Raw genomic sequence first — 21,624 nt, 5'->3', positions numbered from 1 at the left:
GGTCAGAGCTCTGGCTGAGCTATTCCAAAACATTGATCTTCTTCTGGTAAAGCCATTATTTTGTTGATTTGGAGCTATGCTTAGGGTTGTTGTGCTGAAAGGTGAAATTCATCTTGTCAGCAGAGGCCTGAAGGTTTTGTTCCAAATTTGACTGATATTTGGAAGTGGTCATAATTAGTGATGAGCGAGTATGTTCGGTTAACCCTTTCGCCGAGTATACTCGGCCGAGCACCGAGTATTTATAGAATGCTCGGGCTTTAAGTTTTCGTCCCTCCGTGAACATGATTTGCAACTGTTTGACAGATTTAATACATGTGAGGAATGCTGGAAAAACAGGCATTCCTCACATGTATTAAATCTGTCAAACAGTCGCAAATCATGCACACGGGAGAGATTCAAACATAACACCGAGCAGCTGTAACTACTCGGTGCTCGGCCCGAGCATACTCGCCGAAAGGGTTAACAGAACATACTCGCTCATCACTAGTCATAATTCCATCCACCTTGACTACAGCCCCAGTTCCAGCTGCTGAAAAAAAGACATGATGCTGCCTCCACCATGCTTAACTGTGGATATCGTGTTCTTTCGGTGTTGCAGTGTTGGCTTTTTTTATGAGTCACTCAACTTAAAAAGAGGGTTTTTTTCTCACTAATTGGCTGAAGTCGCTGCAGAGTTTTGTTCTGCTGAGGTTAAGCATGTGTCATCTGTCAACAAAAGAAATATGTAATGATGTAATAAATATAGATTTTGCACTGGTAATATAGATTAGATAATTTATAAATTTATTTGACTACAGTATATTAAGAAAAAAAACTATCATTCTTTTAGATATTCCTGAAGAAGAGGCTCGTTACTGGGCTAAAAAACTTGAGCAGCTGAATGCCATGCGGGATCAGGATGATGTAAGTGGAGCAAATAGTTAATGCAGATCAATAAAAAAAGAGCTGTTATTTACTGTATACTAATTCTTGGAGCAATGAATATCCATTACTATTAATGAGAGTATCAAATATACCACTAAAACAGTAAATATAGAACTTGGCAGTCATTATAGCCTCTGATAAGTAGAATTTACAGTGTCTTTCTCACCTTCAGTATGTGTTTCGAGAAGAGGAAGAGAATCCGCTGCCTGTCCATGGTTCTCAGTGCTGTAAGTATAACTTTTCAACATTTCCATGTAGTGATAAAAAACGTACAGAACTTTTTTTAGTTAAATTCTATTGATGCTGTCTTGTAAGAATTTTGCTCTTAATGGGTCATTTTCATCTTGCAAGGTGATGGTATATTGCATGGATGAGCTATTACTTTAGTGATAAATATGAGTTTTATCTCTGTGCCCCCCACCAGCCCTAAGAATTAAGAGGACACAACATTGGTGTAATGTGGCGTCCCTTCAATTCTTTTTTTTCTTGCATGGCACAGCCCCGGTCACTCGTTGTATGGCAGAAATGGTGTCTGACTTCAGGTTGGTCAGAGCACCACTCTGCAGAAAAACTTAAAAGAGGCTGTAGTGTAAGGAGATGGACATATTGCCCACGTTTCCCCTCGAAGAACAATTGTAATGTTATATTGTGTAATGTGAATTCTGTATTCCGTTAATGATGTTAATGTTGTGTGCTGCCTGACAGTAGGGAAAGTTTGAGGTAATGATTGGGACTAGCATAAAATAGGAGGGGAACAGAGACAGTTTCCTTTCAGAACGGGTACAGTGTGCGTAAAAAGCAGACCTAAGGTCTAGTGTGAGCAGTGTCACATGACGTGGGTGTCCCTAATGTGAGAGGAGATCGAGATAGAGGATAGTGAGATCCTAGAGGAAAGTAGAAGAAAAGTGACCGAAAGAACAGAGTGACTGATCGGAGACGGGTCCTGGTTCAGGACACCTAGCAGTATGGCCCAGAGTTTATAACTCACAGAGGTAACGGGCCTAGACGGGACAGAGTACGTAAGATGAAGAGAGTGCCCCGGGCAGATGTTTCCTAGGGACAGAGAAGATAAGTACTGGCCATACTGGCAATACAGTTCCCTAGAGGAGAAAGAAGACACAGAACCGTGGGTTGAGATTAGGACTCTTGCTAACTGGACTGTAGCACTGAGCCGGGCTGTGGTGAAGTAGAGAGGAACGGTGAAGATAGAGAACAATTGAGAACAGAGAAAGAAACTGAAACTGTGTGGAAAATGCTACGTTTTGAAAAGGAAACGTTCATCAAAGTTGTGTACCCGCTATCTACTGTACATAATCCCCACCAAGTTGTTGTTTAGTAAAAAGTCTATTTTTGAATGGTGGTCTCCCTCATTGAACAGTCAAACACCTGGTCCTGGCCAACCAAAGTCATTGGTTACATGCGGCCTGCAAGGGCGTTGCGCCCCCACAGCAAAAGTCCACACACCCATCCAGGACCCCCACCTTCATGTAACGTGCCAGGGTGTAACAGACGAGTACCTTGCCCACGGTTGGCACCCCATGCCATGTTACAGTAGCAATACACCAGTGTTACAGCCCCTTAATTTTAAGAAATTTGAGGAGCATCAGAGGCTAGAACCGCTGATCATAAAATAATCGCTGAGATATTACATTACTGTATAAGATAGGAATACTGTATCCCTTTAGTATGTTTTATTAATCTCATTATTAGACTGTAGACAATTCTAGAGAACAAAATCTTTAAAAAACAAAATTCGTATTTTCTGTAGCTCTATGAAAGAGGACAGATAATTTTCGTTCTCCATCTACATTGTTAATAAGATTGGCAGCTAAGTATTCCCTAATAGGGTGTCTGAAAATTATTTTTCTCATCCATTCAACCCCTTGAAAGGGATATTTCACATTGGAAGGTGGCATCACTATAACACATGACGGTTTGATCTTTTGGATTCTGACCGATCCAGGGAATGTGGGTAAAATAGTGGACACCCCCTTTAAAGTCTTACCTGCACAGTGGTGATCCCAACTAACTGCAGTCCACCCCATTCACTTGAAAATGTTGACCAGGGCATTGCTGTGCGGGGAAAATGAGTGCAGGGTACAAAGCAATGAATCAGATCTGGGATCCCAGAGGTCAGACCCCCACTGATCATAAAGTGATAGCATATCATACTGAGATACCATTACTTTATAAAATGGAATATCATTTTAGCTGAATCGTCTGTCCTGTAACTAGTTTTCTGGCATTGGCTCTCTGAGCAGTCTCTGAATCTTCTTACACTCCTACTAGCAATAATTGGTATCAATATAATCGGGTCCCAAAAATCTAGATATGACTTGTTACATTAGATTGATTCAGTCTGTGCACCCAAGATATCCAAAATGTCTTTGAGCATAATGCTGCAAAAAAAAAAATGGAATACTGTCTAAATAATAAAGAACAACCTGGCATGTAGTACAGTGAGTTTGGTACCCATACTTATTGAAAAGTGAGCTAAAAATATAAAATATTTATTTCCAATTCAGGAATTGAAAAACTGCTATTCTGCATTTGCTGAATACTATTTATCTCATAGATTCATTATTTTATTCAGGTAACTGGAATTACTTTGGCTGGGGAGAGCAGCACAGTAAGTATAACGACAAATAGTGTACTCTGCATGCTGTGCTATTCTTTCCTGTTAAAATAATGTACACCCCCATTTCAATATTTCAACATTAACATATATGGGGAGTAAATGGCATAAGTGATGCCAAAATGCATCAGTTATACGACTCCATTGTGCTAGAATATGGTATATTAGTGCAGATGTCAACCAGCCTATAGTGCATGCAGCATATTTGTATTTTATTCTGTGAAACAATAGTGTGTGCAGACTTCTATATCCACTGTAGGCTTCTTGCTTGTATGAGCCATTCTTCTTTTTTTATCTTAAAGAGTATCTATCTGGATGGATTACTTTACTATTAAAACTAGTGTTATGGCTGTATAGGTCCTAGCACTAGAAAAAATATATATCTGATTTATAAAAATCCTATGTCCCAGGGCTGAGAAATCAAGCTTTGAATCCACATGCAAATTAGCAAAGAAGTGCATTGGGGGCGTGTAAGTGCATTCAAAGTGCAACAACATGCCCTAAGTGGACTTCCTGGCTAAATTGCATATGACTTGAAAGCTTGATTTCTCAGCAGTGACATGCCCCCAATGCACTTCCTTACTAATTTGCATGTGGCTTCAAAGCTTCATTTCTCAGTGTTGACACGCCTCCAGTGCACTTCCCGGCTAATTTGCATGTGGCTTCATAGCTTGATTTCTCAGCCATGACACTTCAAATTACTACAAAACAGTCCTACTAGGATGTACAGTACAGACCAAAAGTTTGGACACACCTCATTTAAAGATTTTTCTGTATTTTCATGGCTATGAAAATTGTACATTCACACTGAAGGCATCAAAACTATGAATTAACACATGTGGAATTATATACTTAACAAAAAAGTGTGAAACAACTGAAAATATGTCTTATATTCTAGGTTCTTCAAAGTAGCCACCTTTTGCTTTGATGACTGCTTTGCACACTCTTGGCATTCTCTTGATGAGCTTTCAAGAGGTAGTCACCGGAAATGGTTTTCACTTCACAGGTGTGCCCTGTCAGTTTTAATAAGTGGGATTTCTTGCATTATAAATGGGGTTGGGACCATAAGTTGTGTTGTGCAGAAGTCAGGTGGATACACAGCTGATAGTCCAACTGAATAGACTGTTATAATTTGTATTATGGCAAGAAAAAAGCAGCTAAGTAAAGAAAAACGAGTGGCCATCTTTACCTTATGAAATAAAGGTCAGTCAGTCCGAAAAATTGGGAAAACTTTGAAAGTGCTCCCAAGTGCAGTTGCAAAAACCATCAAGCGCTGCAAAGAAACTGGCTCACATGAGGACCGCCCCAGGAAAGGAAGACCAAGAGTCACCTCTGCTTCTGAGGATAAGTTTATCCGAGTCACCAGCCTCAGAAATCGCAGGTTAACAGCAGCTCAGATTAGAGACCAGGTCAATGCCACACCGAGTTCTAGCAGCAGACACATCTCTACAACAACTGTTAAGAGGAGACTTTGTGCAGCAGGCTTTCATGGTAAAATAGCTGCTAGGAAACCACTGCTAAGGACAGTCAGCAAGCAGAAGAGACTTGTTTGGGCTAAAGAACACAAGGAATAGACATTAGACCAGTGGAAATCTGTGCTTTTGTCTGATGTGTCCAAATTTGAGATCTTTGGTTCCAACCGCTGTGTCTTTGTGCGACGCAGAAAAGGTGAACGGATGGACTCTACATGCCTGGTTACCACCGTGAAGCATGGAGGAGGAGGTGTGATGGTGTGGGGGTGCTTTGCTGGTGACACTGTTGGGGATTTATTCAAAATTGAAGGCATACTGAACCAGCATAGCTACCACAGCATCTTACAGCGGCATGCTATTCCATCCGGTTTGCGTTTAGTTGGACCATCATTTATTTTTCAACAGGACAATGACCCCAAACACACCTCCAGGCTGTGTAAGGGCTATCTGACCAAGACGGAGAGTGATGGGGTGCTACGCCAGATGACCTGGCCTCCACAGTCACCAGACCTGAACCCAATCGAGATGGTTTGGGGTGAGCTGGAGCGCAGAGGGAACGCAAAAGGGCCAACAAGTGCTAAGCATCTCTGGGAACTCCTTCAAGATTGTTGGAAGACCATTTCCGGTGACTACCTCTTGAAGCTCACCAAGAGTGTGCAAGGCAGTCATCAAAGCAAAAGGTGGCTACTTTGAAGAACCTAGAATATAAGACATATTTTCAGTTGTTTCACACTTTTTTGTTAAGTATATAATTCCACATGTGTTAATTCATAGTTTTGATGCCTTCAGTGTGAATGTACAATTTTCATAGTCATGAAAATACAGAAAAATCTTTAAATGAGAAGGTGTGTCCAAACTTTTTGTCTGTACTGTATATAGCCCTACTATTAGCATCAGTATTAATATCATCCCTTAAAGTTGCCTTTAGTATTATGAATAAATTCACTTTGAACTGAACTTCACTATTGGAAGTGAATTATCAGCAAACAATTGGGTGAGGAGATGACCTAAGGATTTTAGGGGAAAATAAACTGGAGGATCTTCTGTCTTATTCTGGCAGGAGAAGTTCTATGTCTGCCGCTGATTTCAAGACTTTTTTAAAGTTTAGATTTGCTGTAAGAGGACTTTTTGCAATTAGACAGAAAATTTAGTAAAATCAAATATGTCAGTGACATATTCCCTTGCACCTGGTTGTAAAATTTGGACCTCCACCTAGTTGTTATAGTGGATGGTGCAAATGCTTTTTTTTAATTTCCAGTTAATTTATACAATTTTCCTAGAAATCTTTTACAATTTCTAAGTAGTCACACCAGAATTCCATTATTTCTCCAGTTTCTAGTATAATGTAAAATATGCAGTCACAGAGACGTATGACAAAGTTTCATCCAAAGCATAGTGACATTAATTAAACATACAGAGTGCTGTAGATGCATACATACTTTTTCATGTATTATTTTTGACATTTTACTCCTAGTGGCTGTTCGTAACCAATCTAATAGTTCATGTCATATTGTATAAAGTCCAGCTTCCCCAAAAATTAGATGCACAGTTAAAATAAAACACAATTAAAGTGGAAGAGCACGTTAAAGGTGATTAGGATCTATTACTCAATGTTTTTTTCCTCTTAAAAGGAACCTGCTAGCATGATTTTACATTCAGAAACAGTATGTTTCTGTACGAGAGTGTGTACTCTCGTACAGTGTGTATGTTTAAGTACGAGAGTGTGTACTCTCGTACTTAAAAAATAGTGCTTTTTTCTTCTTTAGAGATGTGCCATTCATGAGAAATAGATGCCATATGGGTATATCATTTGACCTTGAAGAAGCATTCTTAATCCAATTGACACCCCCCCCCAAGGTACTTCCAGTCTAATTTGCATATGGCTTCTACACTAGATTTCTCATCACTGACACATCGGAGCTCTACAAAAAAATGTATAATTTTAATTTGGGAAAGAAGCTCTTCTACAGTCATACCAATTTTTCCATATGTAAAAATGTGCTGACAGGTTTCCTTTAAGCATAAGTATGACTGCGGCTGTAGCAGCCTTAGCAGCTTCTATATGCTTGAATGCTGAGGGAGTCAATTCAGGTGCACGAACATTATTCCTTTTTATGAGTAAAAACAAGATCTGCCTTCTTTATGTGGGTTCTCCGAACTGCTGTCAGAATAAAAATATTATCCTAGGTCATGTGGCAAGGCTCATTAAAGGGAATCTGTCAGCAGGTTTTTGCAACCTCATCTGAAACCAACATAATGTAGGCAATTCTTAGATGCTGAATGCAACAGAGCTCAGAAAGCTAACCCCGTCCACACCAGGCTCTCTATGTACATTGTTTGTTGACAGTGAGCAGCTTATCACAGGAGAGACCAGTGCTCACCAGTGGCGTAACTAGAGTCTGATGGGCCCCGGTGCAAGATTTGGACCAGCGCACTCCCCCCATCCTGAATAAAAAGAAATATATGTATATATGCACCCTCCATCCTGGTATATATGTCCCTCAACCTGTCCTCATCCTGGCCCCATCCTGGTATATGTCCCTTATCCTGGGCCCCATCCTGGTATATGTCCCTTATCCTGGGCCCCATCCTGCTATATATATCCCCCATCCTGCTATATATGTCCCCCGTTCTGCCTCTGTTCTTTAATGTATAGAAAAAAAACAAACCATTATACTCACCATGGGCATACATAGAAATCATGGGGCCCCATAGCAGAAGTATAATGCACTCCTCATAGTCCTCCATATAGTATAATGCATCCCATAGTCCTCCATATAATGAAATTCACAGCCCATAGTCCTCAACATAGTGTAATGCACAGACCATAGTCTTCTATAAAGTATAATGCACATTCCATATGACTCGCCCCCTGGGCCGTGGGGTACCCGGAACCGGGCCTCCTGGTGTACGGTGCTGATGGGGGTAGTAGTGGCAACCCGATCCCGTGGCTCAGGGTGGTCAGACCAAATTGTGGCCGTCTATTTATCAGTGTTTTGAATGTCCGACTACGCCACCCGTGGATTGCGGTCAGGGATAACCGCCGCTGCGAGGCAGACCGCTGAGGCTGGTGTTGGTGTGCAGCACAGGGATAGGATAACTCCCCACGGGAAGAGTGTAGCCTCAGGGCAGTGTAGGTGGATGCTGGGGGTGATGGTGCAGGCGCCGCAAAGATCACACTGAGTCCAATGGTGCTCTCCAGGGTTTTTACTCACAGTTGTTATCCATGTCACTTCTGTCAGCAATGACTGCCCAAGCCGTGCTGTGTCCACCAGGTGAGGAGCTCGGTCAACCCCCAGGCAATTCAGGAGTATGGCACAGGACCCCCTTCTGTCCTTTCTCTGGCCTCTCGTGCCCCACCAGTGACCAAACTTCTATCCAGCTACCGCGGACAGTGTCGGGCAAGCGTTGGCCTCCGCTTCCCGCTATCCTATATGGTGCCTTCCTAGCAGGTTTGGCGGGGGGTCGCACCAATAAATGATCACGACCTCCGGTTCTTGGCTGAGGGATGATTTACCTCCACCAACTTGGGAATCCGGTACCTTTCCACAGCCTGACCCTTCACCCGATATAACGCAGGTTTGCAACGGTTGCTGTCCATTCTGCTCTCTTAGGGTCCCTTCTGCCTTCTTGTTTCTGGAGCCTTTCTACTCCTCTGTCTCTTCTCCTTCCTTCCTTCTCCTTCTTCTCTTCTCCTCTCTGGCCCTGGCCTTTTCTCTAGGCCTGCCTCGTGGAGCTGAGCTCAGGCTGAACCTCGGCTCCCTGTCAGCTCTCTACTCCTTTACTCTGCTCTGCTTCTCCGAACTGAACTTCTAAGATGGCTCCCACCTTTTATCCGCTTCTCTGTGTCTGAGCTCAGGTGACCTGCACCCAATGAGCTCCTTCCTGTGCTCCAGAAACCGTCCCCTTCTGCTCCTACATCACTGGGTTCTCTCCCCCCTCCCCACTCCAGCCAGGGACATGGTCAGTTGTGCCTGCATAAATGGGAGCACCGTCGAGCTGTCCCCCGGAAATGGGGTGAGTGTGTGTATGCAGCTAACTGAACCCTGGTCCACACTCCATCCTTACCTGGGAGTGGAATATCACACCTCTGGTTGAGGTGCAATACCCCTGTAGCAACCGAACCCTCGGGGCGCTACAGTCCCCCCTGGTAAACCACAGCACGTCCTGTGGCTGGAACAGAGCAAAAACATTTGATTTACAAGACATGCAGAATTAAAGTTATTTTTTTTTTTTTTTTTTACCAAACATTATACTGCATCTTTAATATCACCGGAACTCTTTTATCAGCCATCATGCAAAACATTTTCAATATCATGTAACTCTCCTAGCAGCATATATAGCAATTCTATATATAAAACTTTTTCAGGTAAAACATTTTTTTAAGTAAATTCTCTTCTTCACTGGCCACTGTGTAACTTGCGACCAGGTGTCCATTTTTCAATAAAGTGCAAACTTGGCAAAACTTTTAACAGGAGGGACCCGTTCGTAAACCCTCAACGTAGGCCCTGGGGTGGCTGCAGGGCATAGCTGATCCAGCTGCTGGACCTCATCTTCGGCCACCTCTAACGGGTTTTTGTTCTGAGGTCAGTTGTTGTAGTTTCTTATAAAACCAGTAGGGGGCACTTTAAGAAGTGCAATTATGTACAAGATTGACCGCTCCCAGTCCTCGGCCGGATAGTTCATTAAGTTGGCTGCTCCCAGTCCTCAGCCGGTTTTAACTGACCCGATGCCGGGTAACTCTATGCAACAGTCTCTTTACCCTGACGGGTAACTATACACATTGGTATACTGCCGCTCCTCAGTAGCGGTGTCCTCCTTGCGCACCTTCTTCCTCCTCACTATACTCTTCAGGCCCGTCCGGGTCCTCTGGGCAGTAACGCTCCTGGTACTGCTCTTCCTCCACCCTCTGGACATTGAGGGCATACCAGCCCCTTTAGGCCTCGATGCCGGGTGTATATTACCCGATCTCCTGGGAACAACTCCCGCTTCGGGTGACCCGCTGGCAGGTGACCCTCCACATCCTCCTGTCGACATGGAGGTCTGTGGCTGTGGCAGAGTCCCGGATAAACCCCCACCCTTTCTCCTGGTGGAACTTCACCACGGTCCCAGCCACTTTAGGACCGCGTGCTGCATGGGGGTTTCCACGAGTCTGTGTCTTCTCCCCCGCGCTCTGGGCCTGCAGCTGCTCCCTCTTCCGGCGCCGCGCCCGCTCCTCCTTTGCAAGCTGAGCACAGATCTCTCGCCTGCGGACTGCGGCCGTCCGCGTCTCCTGGGCAAACCCCATCACATCCTCCCCAGTCTGGTCCTATCCCATCTGGACCTCTTCCTCCGGGAGCTGAGAGACGGTGACTGGCTGTGGTCGGGGCAAGAGCAGAGCAAGCGGGGCCTCGACCTCTGCGGACAGGTTTTTCCGCTGACTGGGGTGAACCCATCCCTCTGGTACAGGAACCGGCTCTCCATCGGGTCCGGCGAGCTGGCTGTACAGATCAGTCCCAAGGGGTGGTGGCTTCGGGACCGGGGGCGCACGCGGTTGGGGGGCGCCTGGGAAGGCCAGGCCTTGCGACCGGGCCTGGAGCGGGCCGCTTCCGACCGCACCCGGGGTCAGGGGGCACGACGTGGGGCGTGGTTCAGCGGCGGTGTTCGCAGCTTGGGGCCTAGGTGTATGCGGCGGGAGCGTGGAAGCTGCAGCGGCTCCCGGGACTTCTGGCTCCATGGCGGGATCCAGGGGTAAGCCTTCGGTGTCAGGACCCGGGGCAGGGGTGTCTTCCTTACCTGCCTCCGCGGCAGCGCTGTTCTCGGCCTCCGGTCTCCTCTCTCTGTCTTCGGGGGCAGGCGCACTGCCGGGTGCTGGCAGCGTCTCTTGCTGCCGGGTCGCGACCCGCCGGGCCATCTCCTCTCTCCATCTGGCGATGACTTCCCTCTGCGCTCGGACTATCCTCCGATCCAGCTCCTCCAGCGCAGTCCGCAGGAACTCAGGGTCTTCTGCGGGGAGCTGAGCCATCAGCTCCGTGAGGCTGTACGGGGTCGCCTCGGCCTGCAGCAGGCCACTTGCCAGGGTGCTGGAGTTGGTGCTCCTCTCCATCTCTGGGTGTGATCTGGTGAGACTGATCCAAACCACACCCTGCCCCTCGGTTTTCTTCGCTTTCCTCCCCTGTTGGGGGTGGTCCTGGGGCAATCTGCTGACAATCACTCTCAGGGGCAGCCCCCCCACCTTGATGGACATCTCTACAGCCGCACTCATGGCTGTTGGGGGTGGGCTCCTTCTTTGGTGCCATTCTGGGACCTGGCCCACGATGGGAGGTGGCTTCCTGTTGTCTTTTGGCGCACACATTATGGCATCCATTCTGCCGGGGCGGGCGCCATTTTCAATACAGTGAAACAGTCTCTTTTCAGGCATGCAATACCCGTTTGTGGCGGGTTGGTCACAATCCTGCCGACTACGCCAAAGCTGACTCACCCCCTGGGCCATGGGGTACCCGGAACCGGGCCTTCTGGTGTACGGTGCTGATGGGGGTAGTAGTGGCAACCCAATCCCGTGGCTCAGAGTGGTCAGACCAAATTGTGGCAGTCTATTTATCAGTGTTTTGAATGTCCGACTACGCCACCCGTGGATTGCGGTCAGGGATAACCGCCGCTGCGAGGCAGACTGCTGAGGCTGGTGTTGGTGTGCAGCACAGGGATAGGATAACTCACCACGGGAAGAGTGTAGCCTCAGGGCAGTGTAGGTGGATGCTGGGGGTGATGGTGCAGGCGCAGTAAAGATCACACTGAGTCCAATGGTGCAGTCCAGGGTTTTTACTCACAGTTGTTATCCATGTCACTTCTGTCAGCAATGACTGCCCAAGCCGTGCTGCGTCCACCAGGTGAGGAGCTCGGTCAACCCCCAGGCAATTCAGGAGTATGGCACAGGACCCCCTTCTGTCCTTTCTCTGGCCTCTCGTGCCCCACCAGTGACCAAACTTCTGTCCAGCTACCGCGGACCATGTCGGGCAAGCGTTGGCCTCCGCTTGCCGCTATCCTATATGGTGCCTTCCTAGCAGGTTTGGCGGGGGGTCGCACCAATAAATGATCACGACCTCCGGTTCTTGGCTGAGGGATGATTTACCTCCACCAACTTGGGAATCCGGTACCCTTCCACAGCCTGACCCTTCACCTGATATAACGCGGGTTTGCAACGGTTGCTGTCCGTTCTGCTCTCTTAGGGTCCCTTCTGCCTTCTTGTTTCTGTAGCCTTTCTACTCCTCTGTCTCTTCTCCTTCCTTCCTTCTCCTCTTCTCCTCTCTGGCCCCGGCCTTTTCTCTAGGCCTGCCTCGTGGAGCTGAGCTCAGGCTGAGCCTCGGCTCCCTGTCAGCTCTCTACTCCTTTACTCTGCTCTGCTTCTCCAAACTGAACTTCTAAGATGGCTCCCACCTTTTATCTGCTTCTCTGTGTCTGAGCTCAGGTGACCTGCACCCAATGAGCTCCTTCCTGTGCTCCAGAAACCATCCCCTTCTGCTCCTACATCACTGGGTTCTCTCCCCCCTCCCCACTCCAGCCAGGGACATGGTCAGTTGTGCCTGCATAAATGGGAGCACCGTCGAGCTGTCCCCCGGAAATGGGGTGACTGTGTGTATGCAGCTAACTGAGCCCTGGTCCACACTCCATCCTTACCTGGGAGTGGAATATCACACCTCTGGTTGAGGTGCAATACCCCTGTAGCAACCGAACCCTCGGGGCGCTACACATAGTCACCCATAAAGTATAATGCACGGCCCATAGTCATCCATAAAGTATAATACAAGGCCAATATTAATCCACAAAGTATAATGCATGGCCCATAATCATCCATAATAGTATGACCACTGATTTAAAAGAAATAAATACTCACCTTCCCTGCGCTCCCCTGCCGCATGACTACAGCTTGCGACGGGAGCGCATGACCCCGGTCAGACATCACTGCCACGCGCCCATGGTCATGTGCACGCCGACTTCAGCTGCTGTCCTCTGAGTGGCCGGCAGTGTGTATAGCGGCGCATGGACCTGATGGGTCCATGTGGTGCAATGCACTTCAGCTGGATGTGCATCTGAGGACGCACATCCAGTTGACGTTTCTGTTGGTGTCGGCGGGCCACTACCCGCCGAGTCTGGGTGCGGCGGTGACCGCTGTGACCGTGATCACTACAGCACTGGTGCTCACGTGATAGCTAGTCACAGAAACGTTAATACCCTAGTGATAAAATCTTCATTGTAAGCGCACAGCTTGCATATTTAATTTACCAGAGAAGCATTGCATGGCCTATAAGTCTTTTTACGCTGGCTTGGCACTCGCCTTAAGGAGAAATGTTCCCCCTTGGTCAACGTGTAAGAAGTCTCTTACCCAACCTAATCAGATTGCATTACACTGTTGAGGGGCAAACACCTGAAACAGGTATTTGCAAATGGAGTTTCTGATTTGGCTTCTTATCCTGTGCCATGTGGCAAAGCTTGTTAAAGGGGCAATATCGACTTTTAGGATTGCTACTTCCAATAGATGGAGCCAGAGATAAAGTCCTCTTGCTTCTGAAGAGGCTATTTGCAAATTTTAATTCCCAGACGAGCATTGCATGGCCTATAAGTCTCCTTACACTGGATTAGCACTCTCTGCAAGGAGAAGAAATGCCCCTTAGACCTCTAGTCAGAGGCTTCTCACCTAGACAAATCAGATCTCCGGCATTGCACTGAGGAGGGGAAACACCCAGAAACATATGTTTGCAAATGGAGTTTATGATTGGGCTTCTTATTCTATGTCATGGTGCTGACTTTTAGGATTGCTATATCCAGTAGGTAGCTCCAGAGATAAAGTCCTCTTCCTTCTGAAGAGGCTATTTGCAAAATTAAAATATTTTTTTTGCAATTTAGCTCATTATCAACAAGGTAGTGGGGCCAATTTTCTGTTTGCGCCCCTGCATTGAAGCTTATACCCATGTCTTCTTCCTGCTTTGGAAATGTTAAGTTCTGGTGACCGCCTATACTCTTTGTTCACCTATGTCGAAAATTCTTTGCCTAAATTATAATTACTGACTTTATTTTCTCATTTCTTTTTTTTTCTTTAACATAATATGCGTCATGTCTCAAGGCTTGCAGTTAACACCCCCACATAGTTTAACACTCCACATTCACTACAGAAGCCACCAAGAGGTGATGATAACACATACCTGAATTTGCTAACAAAAGAGCTTGTGAATGTGGGTGGTTTGTCAGTGCACTATTAATAACCTAGTATATGACTTTTAAAAATGTTTTTTCCTAATGCTGTTTGTAATTTCTATCCAAAAGAGAACACATAAAATACCTGAAAGTAAAATCTAGATATAAATTAACTTCAAGAGGAAGATTTTAATGTTTTTTAAAAGTAAATTACATTAAAATGAATGCAAAGAAAATATCACATTCATACCACAGTCATATTCCCTAGAAAAATCTTGATCTCACACTTAAAGGGATCCTGTCATGTTGGATAAAGCTATTAACTTTCACATATGAGGTCAATCTGTGGTTTAATAGCGTTAGAAAAGTGCACGGCATCTGTACTGAAAGTATGGCTCCCGGGAGAAAATAAACCTTACTCCTCTTGGCAGTCACCGGCTTTCAGTCAACCAAGCGTGCTGTCTCGGGTACAGTCACTGCTCAAAGCATTATGATTGGCGACTGTAATCATGACCCCGTACTTTGTCTAACAGCCAGCTCTGCACTGATGCACTGCAGAGCTGGCTGTCAATCCAAGTGCTAGGGAGTGCCAACAGCCACTGCTTACAGTGACCGTACCCCTAATGGTATGACTGAAAGCTGGTGGCTCCCAGGAGGAATAAAGTTAATTTTCTCCCAGCAAAGTTCATTTTTTTATGCTAAATTATGCTTAATTCTATTCTTCTAACAATGCTATTCTTTTCTTAATTGCTTCCAGACAATGATGATCCTGATAGTGCTGTGGATGATCGTGATAGTGATTATCGAAGTGAGACTAGCAATAGTATCCCTCCAGCATACTACTCCACATGCCAGCCAAATGCCTCTGTACATCAGTACCCAGTGCGACATCAGTACAGTTCCCATGGATCATACACTGATTCAGTACACAGTTATGAAATGGATTTCTCTGATCATAGACCAATCAGGTACAAATACCAACCAGTTGCTTATGATAATATTATGGTGCTCTAATTGCTATGCTATGTAATACTGCTAAACATCATTATACATTAATAACTGATGGATGGCAGGATGGAGGGGTGTGTGTGACCCCCTCTGACCTGTCTCCTCTCTCCCTGGATGGCAGGCGTTACGATAGTGCAGACTCTGCCACAAACGGCCGCAGTGATGTGGAGTCTGTCTCTGGTTCAAGCCGCCTCACAAGTCGGCAGCATTCTTTGGAGAGTCGGCAGTCACTAGACCTGTCCGATAGGTGGGTCAGTCCCAAGATGTTGCAGTGTGAGTGCTGCAGAGTCACGTGCTCGTCCTATGCACATGCCAAGACAGGCCGTAATCTGTATAGGAAAGACCAATTTAGTCTCATAGCTCCTTTGTGTGGTGACAAACCACTTCTCTGCAGACACTCGCAGGGTAACCTTTTCCACATGTATTTAAATAAAAAAAGGAAACTTTTCATTAGACACACATATAGTCATTGATGGAAAAACAGAAACTAGAGAAGTCAAACCTCAAGGCAAACGTGCTCTTAGACTTTATGACATTAGATAAAATTTTCATAAAGCAATGAATGAGGCAGTAAAAACCCATCCAGTGTGTGGTATTCCTTCATTACAGCAAATGAGACTTGGAGAGAATAATTGGTTCATCTCTAATGACTAGTCCATGAGATGTCCCAATGAGCTTCTCCCTGCCCCTACTCTCCTAGACTGACAGGTCTCTTACCATACACACATTGATAGAGACCTATTAGTCTAATGGAGCAGGCATGGAGAAGTTGCTGGGGACCTCTCATTGACTAGTCTTCCAAGGTGCATAGTCCCTGGCTGGCTATTTAAAGTATGTTTTCTCTGAAATGTTGCAGCTTTTCAGAGTAAAACTTACATGGCTGCAATAACGTATCTGATTTGTGTTGTCCATGGTTTGGGCAGCATGAATCAGCTGACACTTAACAAGATTTCAGAAACGTAACACAAATCTAGGGATTCTAGCACCAGAAATACTGCTATACCTTACAATATCTATAAAATAAAAAAATAAAATAAAAAATAAGAAAAACAGAGAGCATTCCTGCACTGTTATGTGGCACTGTAGGGTCTGTTTAGTGACTGATCAATACCATGTGACAGCACCTTGAGCACTTTATTATGTAAAGACCCTAAGATTTGTGGACAGTGCTTGACCAGTCAACAGAACTGGGCACCCAGCACCAATACAACATCAATGCTGGCTTGTTTTCCTTAATTGCCTTATGGTGTCTGTCCTGATGAAACGTTCATTACTGTAAACATGGTATTAACGTTTGGGGTTTTTATTTAATTAATCAACTAATTATTTAACTAACTTAAAGCCAAATAAATACTTAGGGCTCTGTCCGCATCTGCATGTTCGAATTCCGCTGCTCTGTGCCATTCTATGAACAGAAAAATGGAATTGATGCGATGTAGGAATCCGTCACATCAACTTAAACTGAAATTATACAGTCAACATATGACTGCGAATGAAAAGTTATGATAGCTATGAGCAAATATTTCTTATTAGATTAGGTTTAGACAGCAGATTTGCTAGCAAGCAGATAAATCCTGTCAAACAGGCAGATTGGTAATTTGGTGAATATATATTAAAGGGGATATCCGAGAACTTAAAACAAAAATGTGCCTAAGCACTAACAGGCATGTAGGTGCTAACAGAGGCGACTACCTGACTGTTGTACCTGGCGCCAGTCATTGACCGCTCCTGCCGGAGATTCAGCTGCTCCCTGTCAACAGAGCAGCAGCTCCTCTTCCTGTTGACAGGACCGGACTACTGGTGTCATGCGGATTGACAGCTTCCACCAGTTAGGCAGGGGGGAGCCGTCTGTCAATCAGCATGACACCAGTAGTCCCGCCCTGTCAACAGGTCAACAGGAAAAGAAACCGCCGATCTGTTGACGTGACGTTAGCGGAAGTCTGTGACCCCTCCGTGCCAACAGAGAACTGCACCGGGCACAACAGGCAAGTAGGTAGCAACTACCTGCCTGTTGGTGCTTAGGCACATCATTTGTTTTTTAAAGTCCCGGATATCCCCTTAACTTAATCTATGTGGATTCTTAGTGACCTCAGCATTCCCCATACTTATGCCTGAAGCATCTTCAGATAGCAATGACACATGACAGTGTACTGAGACATATCACCAGGCAGATAATAGTATTTTTCTTTTCCCAAAAAAATGCCCTTCCTTCTCTGTGGCAGCTTACATTTACCCTTTAGTTTCATGCTTCTAAAACATTGTGACATGCTCCATTGGATGCCATATTAATGAAATGTTTTTGGAAGCATTGCTCCATACACTGCTACAGTGAGAACCATATGGTAGTACGGAGCTACAGGTTCTCAGTGTGCTGTCATACAACCTCTTACACACAGCATAATGAACCTTTGGTCCATGAATTAATTCACTAAATGAGTGGTTTCTAGAATTATATTAGCTCTTTTGTTCCCACACATATATAATTAATTAAGTTCAATATGAAAACAGCAAATTTGCGATGATATATAATAGATATATAATCAGAGTGCTGGCCCTATTAAGTAATATTTTACATCAACTAGCAATTTTTTACAAAATAAAAATGAATTCAATTGTATTCATTGTATAGCTTTAGAAGATTACAGTTAAAGAGAGTCTGTCACCTCAAAATATAATATAAACTAAACACATAGTAATATAAGGGACTAGGACCCTATAAAAAATCGTACTTTTAAGGTATAAATCTGTGCCTCCATTGTGAGAAAATTACTACTTATCCCCATATGCTAATTAGGGATCTTGCTGAACCAGTGGCTTGGTTGAGCAGCTTCAGTGCACCATTCTGCCCCCTGAATTTGGATATTCCCGCCTCCTTTTCTGGTGATTGACATTGCTGGCTTCCCCAAAACAAGAGCTGTTGCTGGACAAATTTTGTGTCAGCTTTTCTAGTGATTAGTTAGTACAGCAGTGCTGTCTCTGGAGAAAGCTGATGTATGCAGTTACTGATTTCTGGAGATCCTCTCTGCTGCAGTGTGTTCACACACAGCTTTCTCCTCTGTGCTGCAGGTTGCATGCAAAATGCTCTCTACTCTGTGCTATGGCATCTGTGTATACAGTTCTCTCCTCTGTGCTACAGTGTATGTGTACACAGCTCTCTCCTCTGTTCTGCAGCATTTGTGCACACAGCTCTCTCTCTGCTGCAGCATTTGTGCCGTTATCTCTCTTCTGTATTGCAGCATGTGTGCACACAGTTCTCTCTCCTGTGCTGTAGCGTGCATGCACACAGCTCTCTCCTCTCCAGCATTTGTGTACACAGTTCTCTCCTCTCTACTGCAGTGTGTGTGCAGACAGCTCTGCCTTCTGTATTGCAGCATGTGTGCACACAGCTCTCTTCTCTGTGCAGCAGTGTGTGTGTGTAAGGTGCCCCAGCGAGGTAGTCGTGGGTGAGCTGTTACCCATACTCACTCTGGCATCCTACAGACAAAGTGTGTCCTCCCTCTGATGTGGTGCTGCGGTGTATGTGGTGTTTTCCACTTACTTGTGACCACCCAGTCTCTGCAGTCTCCAGGGATTTCTTTTCTGGAACCAAGGCAGCAATGAATTCAGAGGACACAAAGTTCATAACAATAACTGGGACTTTACTGGGTAACTGGGAGTATGTACAATATTTACAGACAGGTATAAAGGATAAGGCCCAACGGGTTGTCATCTTTCCCACAGGTACTTGATACAACTTCAGCCCTGGTTCCCACTTAAGGTGAAGAATCTCTGTTGCTCTGTTCTCTAGCCCTAGAGAATCTTCCTCACTCGTGACAGTATATCCGGATCTGAGTTCTCTCCACGTGCTAGCCTTGAGTCCTAACTTCTTCAGCAGCCTGCAGACAGAATGCGCCCCTAGGTCACTGACAACTGTCTTGACGTTCCCACGCTGGCTAAAAGGACTCTTGTGAAGAGATTCTTGTGGCTGCTGATCCACTGTCTGGGATACTAAGGCCCACGTCTACCCTAGCAGCCAGAATAGAGCCTGTAGCTTTTCTGAAGCCCTGTACACTACTCAGTTATTCACTTCCTGTACTTCACAACAGCACTGGGTCCCCCCTCCCTCTAGTGGGCTGGATTATCACAGCTAACCCCTTAAAGGGAATCTGTCATCCCCCTGGGCGATATCAGACCTCTACTATGGTCATACAGGGTATAGAAAAGTAAATCTGTACATACCTGTATGGCCCATAGTAGAGGTCTGATTGCAGAGAAAAGCAGATAGGCGGGAACTGCTTGGCATCCCCCGGACGCCAAGCCTGTGGAAAAAAGAATTGATTAAAGTGCTTTTCTCTGCAATCAGACCTCTACTATGGGCCATACAGGTATGTACAGATTTACTTTTCTATACCCTGTATGACCATAGTAGAGGTCTGATATCACCCAGGGGGCTGACAGATTCCCTTTAACTGGACCTAACTGCAGCCCAGAGAGATCTAACTTTTGGGAACATGCTTTTTAACCCTTTTAGTGCCAGAGTGAAGCTACTACAGTGTGTGTTCATAGAGCTCTCTCCTCTCTGTTGCAGCAAGCGTGCACACAGCTCTCTCCTCTCTGCTACAGCAAGTGCGCACACAGCTCTCCCCTCTGTACTGCAGTGGGTGTTCACAGAGCTCTCTCCTTTAATGCTGCAGTGGGTGCACACATACTTCTCTCTTCTCTGTGCTGAACTGTGCGGCTGTGTGCAGTGCACACACATTCCAATCTAGTAACTCTGACAGTGAGTGAGCGCAGACACCAGCTTTTTCCTGAAACAGCACTGGCTCTGTGTAAGCCAGAAAGACAGACAGGAGATTTCTCCTGTGACAGCTCTGATTTTGGGCAAGCCTGCTCTATTAATCATCAAAGAGGGAGGCAGAATACCAAGCACCCTAATTAGCATAGAATAATAGAAAGCATTTTTTTTTTTGCACAATTGGGGGACATATTTATATAGTAAAGGTACGACATTTCTGGTGGCTGAGTCCCCTTTATGACTATGTGCTTAGTTGTAATTGTGTTTTGGGGATGATAGATTATGATCAAGGGCCTTTGACCACATCCGCCCAAGAACAATGAAGAACAGTTATGGTTTAGTTATAAAAGAAATATTGTAACTTCATGAAAATCTAGCAAAATTTCACTGACCGCAGTGGATACAATCCACATTTTAACACTATGTAAACTATATTGACTTGGTCTGTATCAGTTCTGTCATTACTAGAGGTGACATTCACAAATCAGTAGTGATAATGCCTTTTATATTTTGAACAATTCAGTTTATCAGCTATAATAAATTGAAAGTATACTCGGCCTGTCGTGGGGTGTGCATCTGTAAATCTGTCTGCATGCGCGCTTCAGGGTGTGGCTTCCTGTTGCAGGGCTTTAATGTATGATCCACATGGTTTTTACTTTGCTGCAAAATCTTAATTGATAATACTATGGTAAATTCTGGATGTATGGCATTTGCACACACATGCTAAGTAACGTAACGTAAAGGGAGATGTACATCTTTGAAAATAATTTTTCTCTTGCTTCATTTGATCTAAAATAAGCATATTCAAAATAGTCTTGATTAAAAATATAGGGGGGTTATCATGTGGGGACTTTTTAAAGTCACTTTCATTCTGGCTTCATTGCTATTATTTGTTCCAAATTCATCAAAGTATTGCACGATGTTTGATAAATTTGCCATATCTTGATATATCACACTTCTGTCTAGAAATGTTATTTCAGTTTTTATGCCACCCCCTTACTGGTGTAAGCTTGTGACTATTTTTCATAAATCTGTCTAAATCCTTATTTGTCTAGCTAACCACTTTTAAAATGACAAGAGTGCATATTTTGCACAAAATTGATGTGCAAGAAAATTTGTGACTTTTTAAAACCGGTGCAAAAGCTTTGATGCCCCCTTTAGTTTTACAGCTTTTTTGCAGACCAGTGTTTCTCCATAATTACAGATTACAACATAAATCTTGTGTAAGCATTCATAATACCATCCAGCTTTCTTTTACTTTTTGCTAATATACATTCAGTAGATTGATAAGAAATAGGTGACTGATGGAAAAAATACAGTATGACTGCAGGATCAGACTACACAGGGTTTGTTTGTAGTCTGTAACCATGGAGACTGGTAGGGCTACATAACAGCTGTCAACACAAGGGACATTTTTAATCAATATTGCAATATGACTTCATTTAATATTTTGATGTATTGGAACAATATAAAATCAGCTGTAAAGATGTACACATCTTTTAAAACAGTAGTGTAAGTTTAATCCACACTTATACAGTATCTGCAGTTATATCTGATAAGAGTACAGAACATCAGACTTCTTCATACCACCAGTGAGGCTACCACTTGTACTGTTTCACTTTGACTTTAGAATTGCAGTGTAT

General features: G+C 44.7%; 1 protein-coding gene across 1 annotated transcript in view; it reads left to right on the top strand.

The window, feature by feature from the left end:
• UNC13A (unc-13 homolog A) overlaps positions 1-21,624 on the top strand; it is a 338,122-nt gene that overhangs the window by 77,813 nt on the left and 238,685 nt on the right. The window contains exons 6-10 of the mRNA XM_073686302.1: positions 830-903; positions 1,097-1,151; positions 3,518-3,553; positions 14,957-15,167; positions 15,329-15,454. Coding sequence (XP_073542403.1) covers positions 830-903; positions 1,097-1,151; positions 3,518-3,553; positions 14,957-15,167; positions 15,329-15,454 — 502 coding nt within the window. The remainder of the gene's footprint in view (positions 1-829; positions 904-1,096; positions 1,152-3,517; positions 3,554-14,956; positions 15,168-15,328; positions 15,455-21,624) is intronic.

The sequence above is a fragment of the Phyllobates terribilis genome, unplaced genomic scaffold (assembly GCF_046119375.1).
Source record: "Phyllobates terribilis strain yellow unplaced genomic scaffold, ASM4611937v1 Scaffold_1__5_contigs__length_1240528914, whole genome shotgun sequence".
In the NCBI taxonomy this organism is placed as follows: domain Eukaryota; kingdom Metazoa; phylum Chordata; class Amphibia; order Anura; family Dendrobatidae; genus Phyllobates; species Phyllobates terribilis.
Note: the sequence above shows the minus strand (reverse complement) of the source record. Positions and strands in the feature narration are given on the sequence as shown.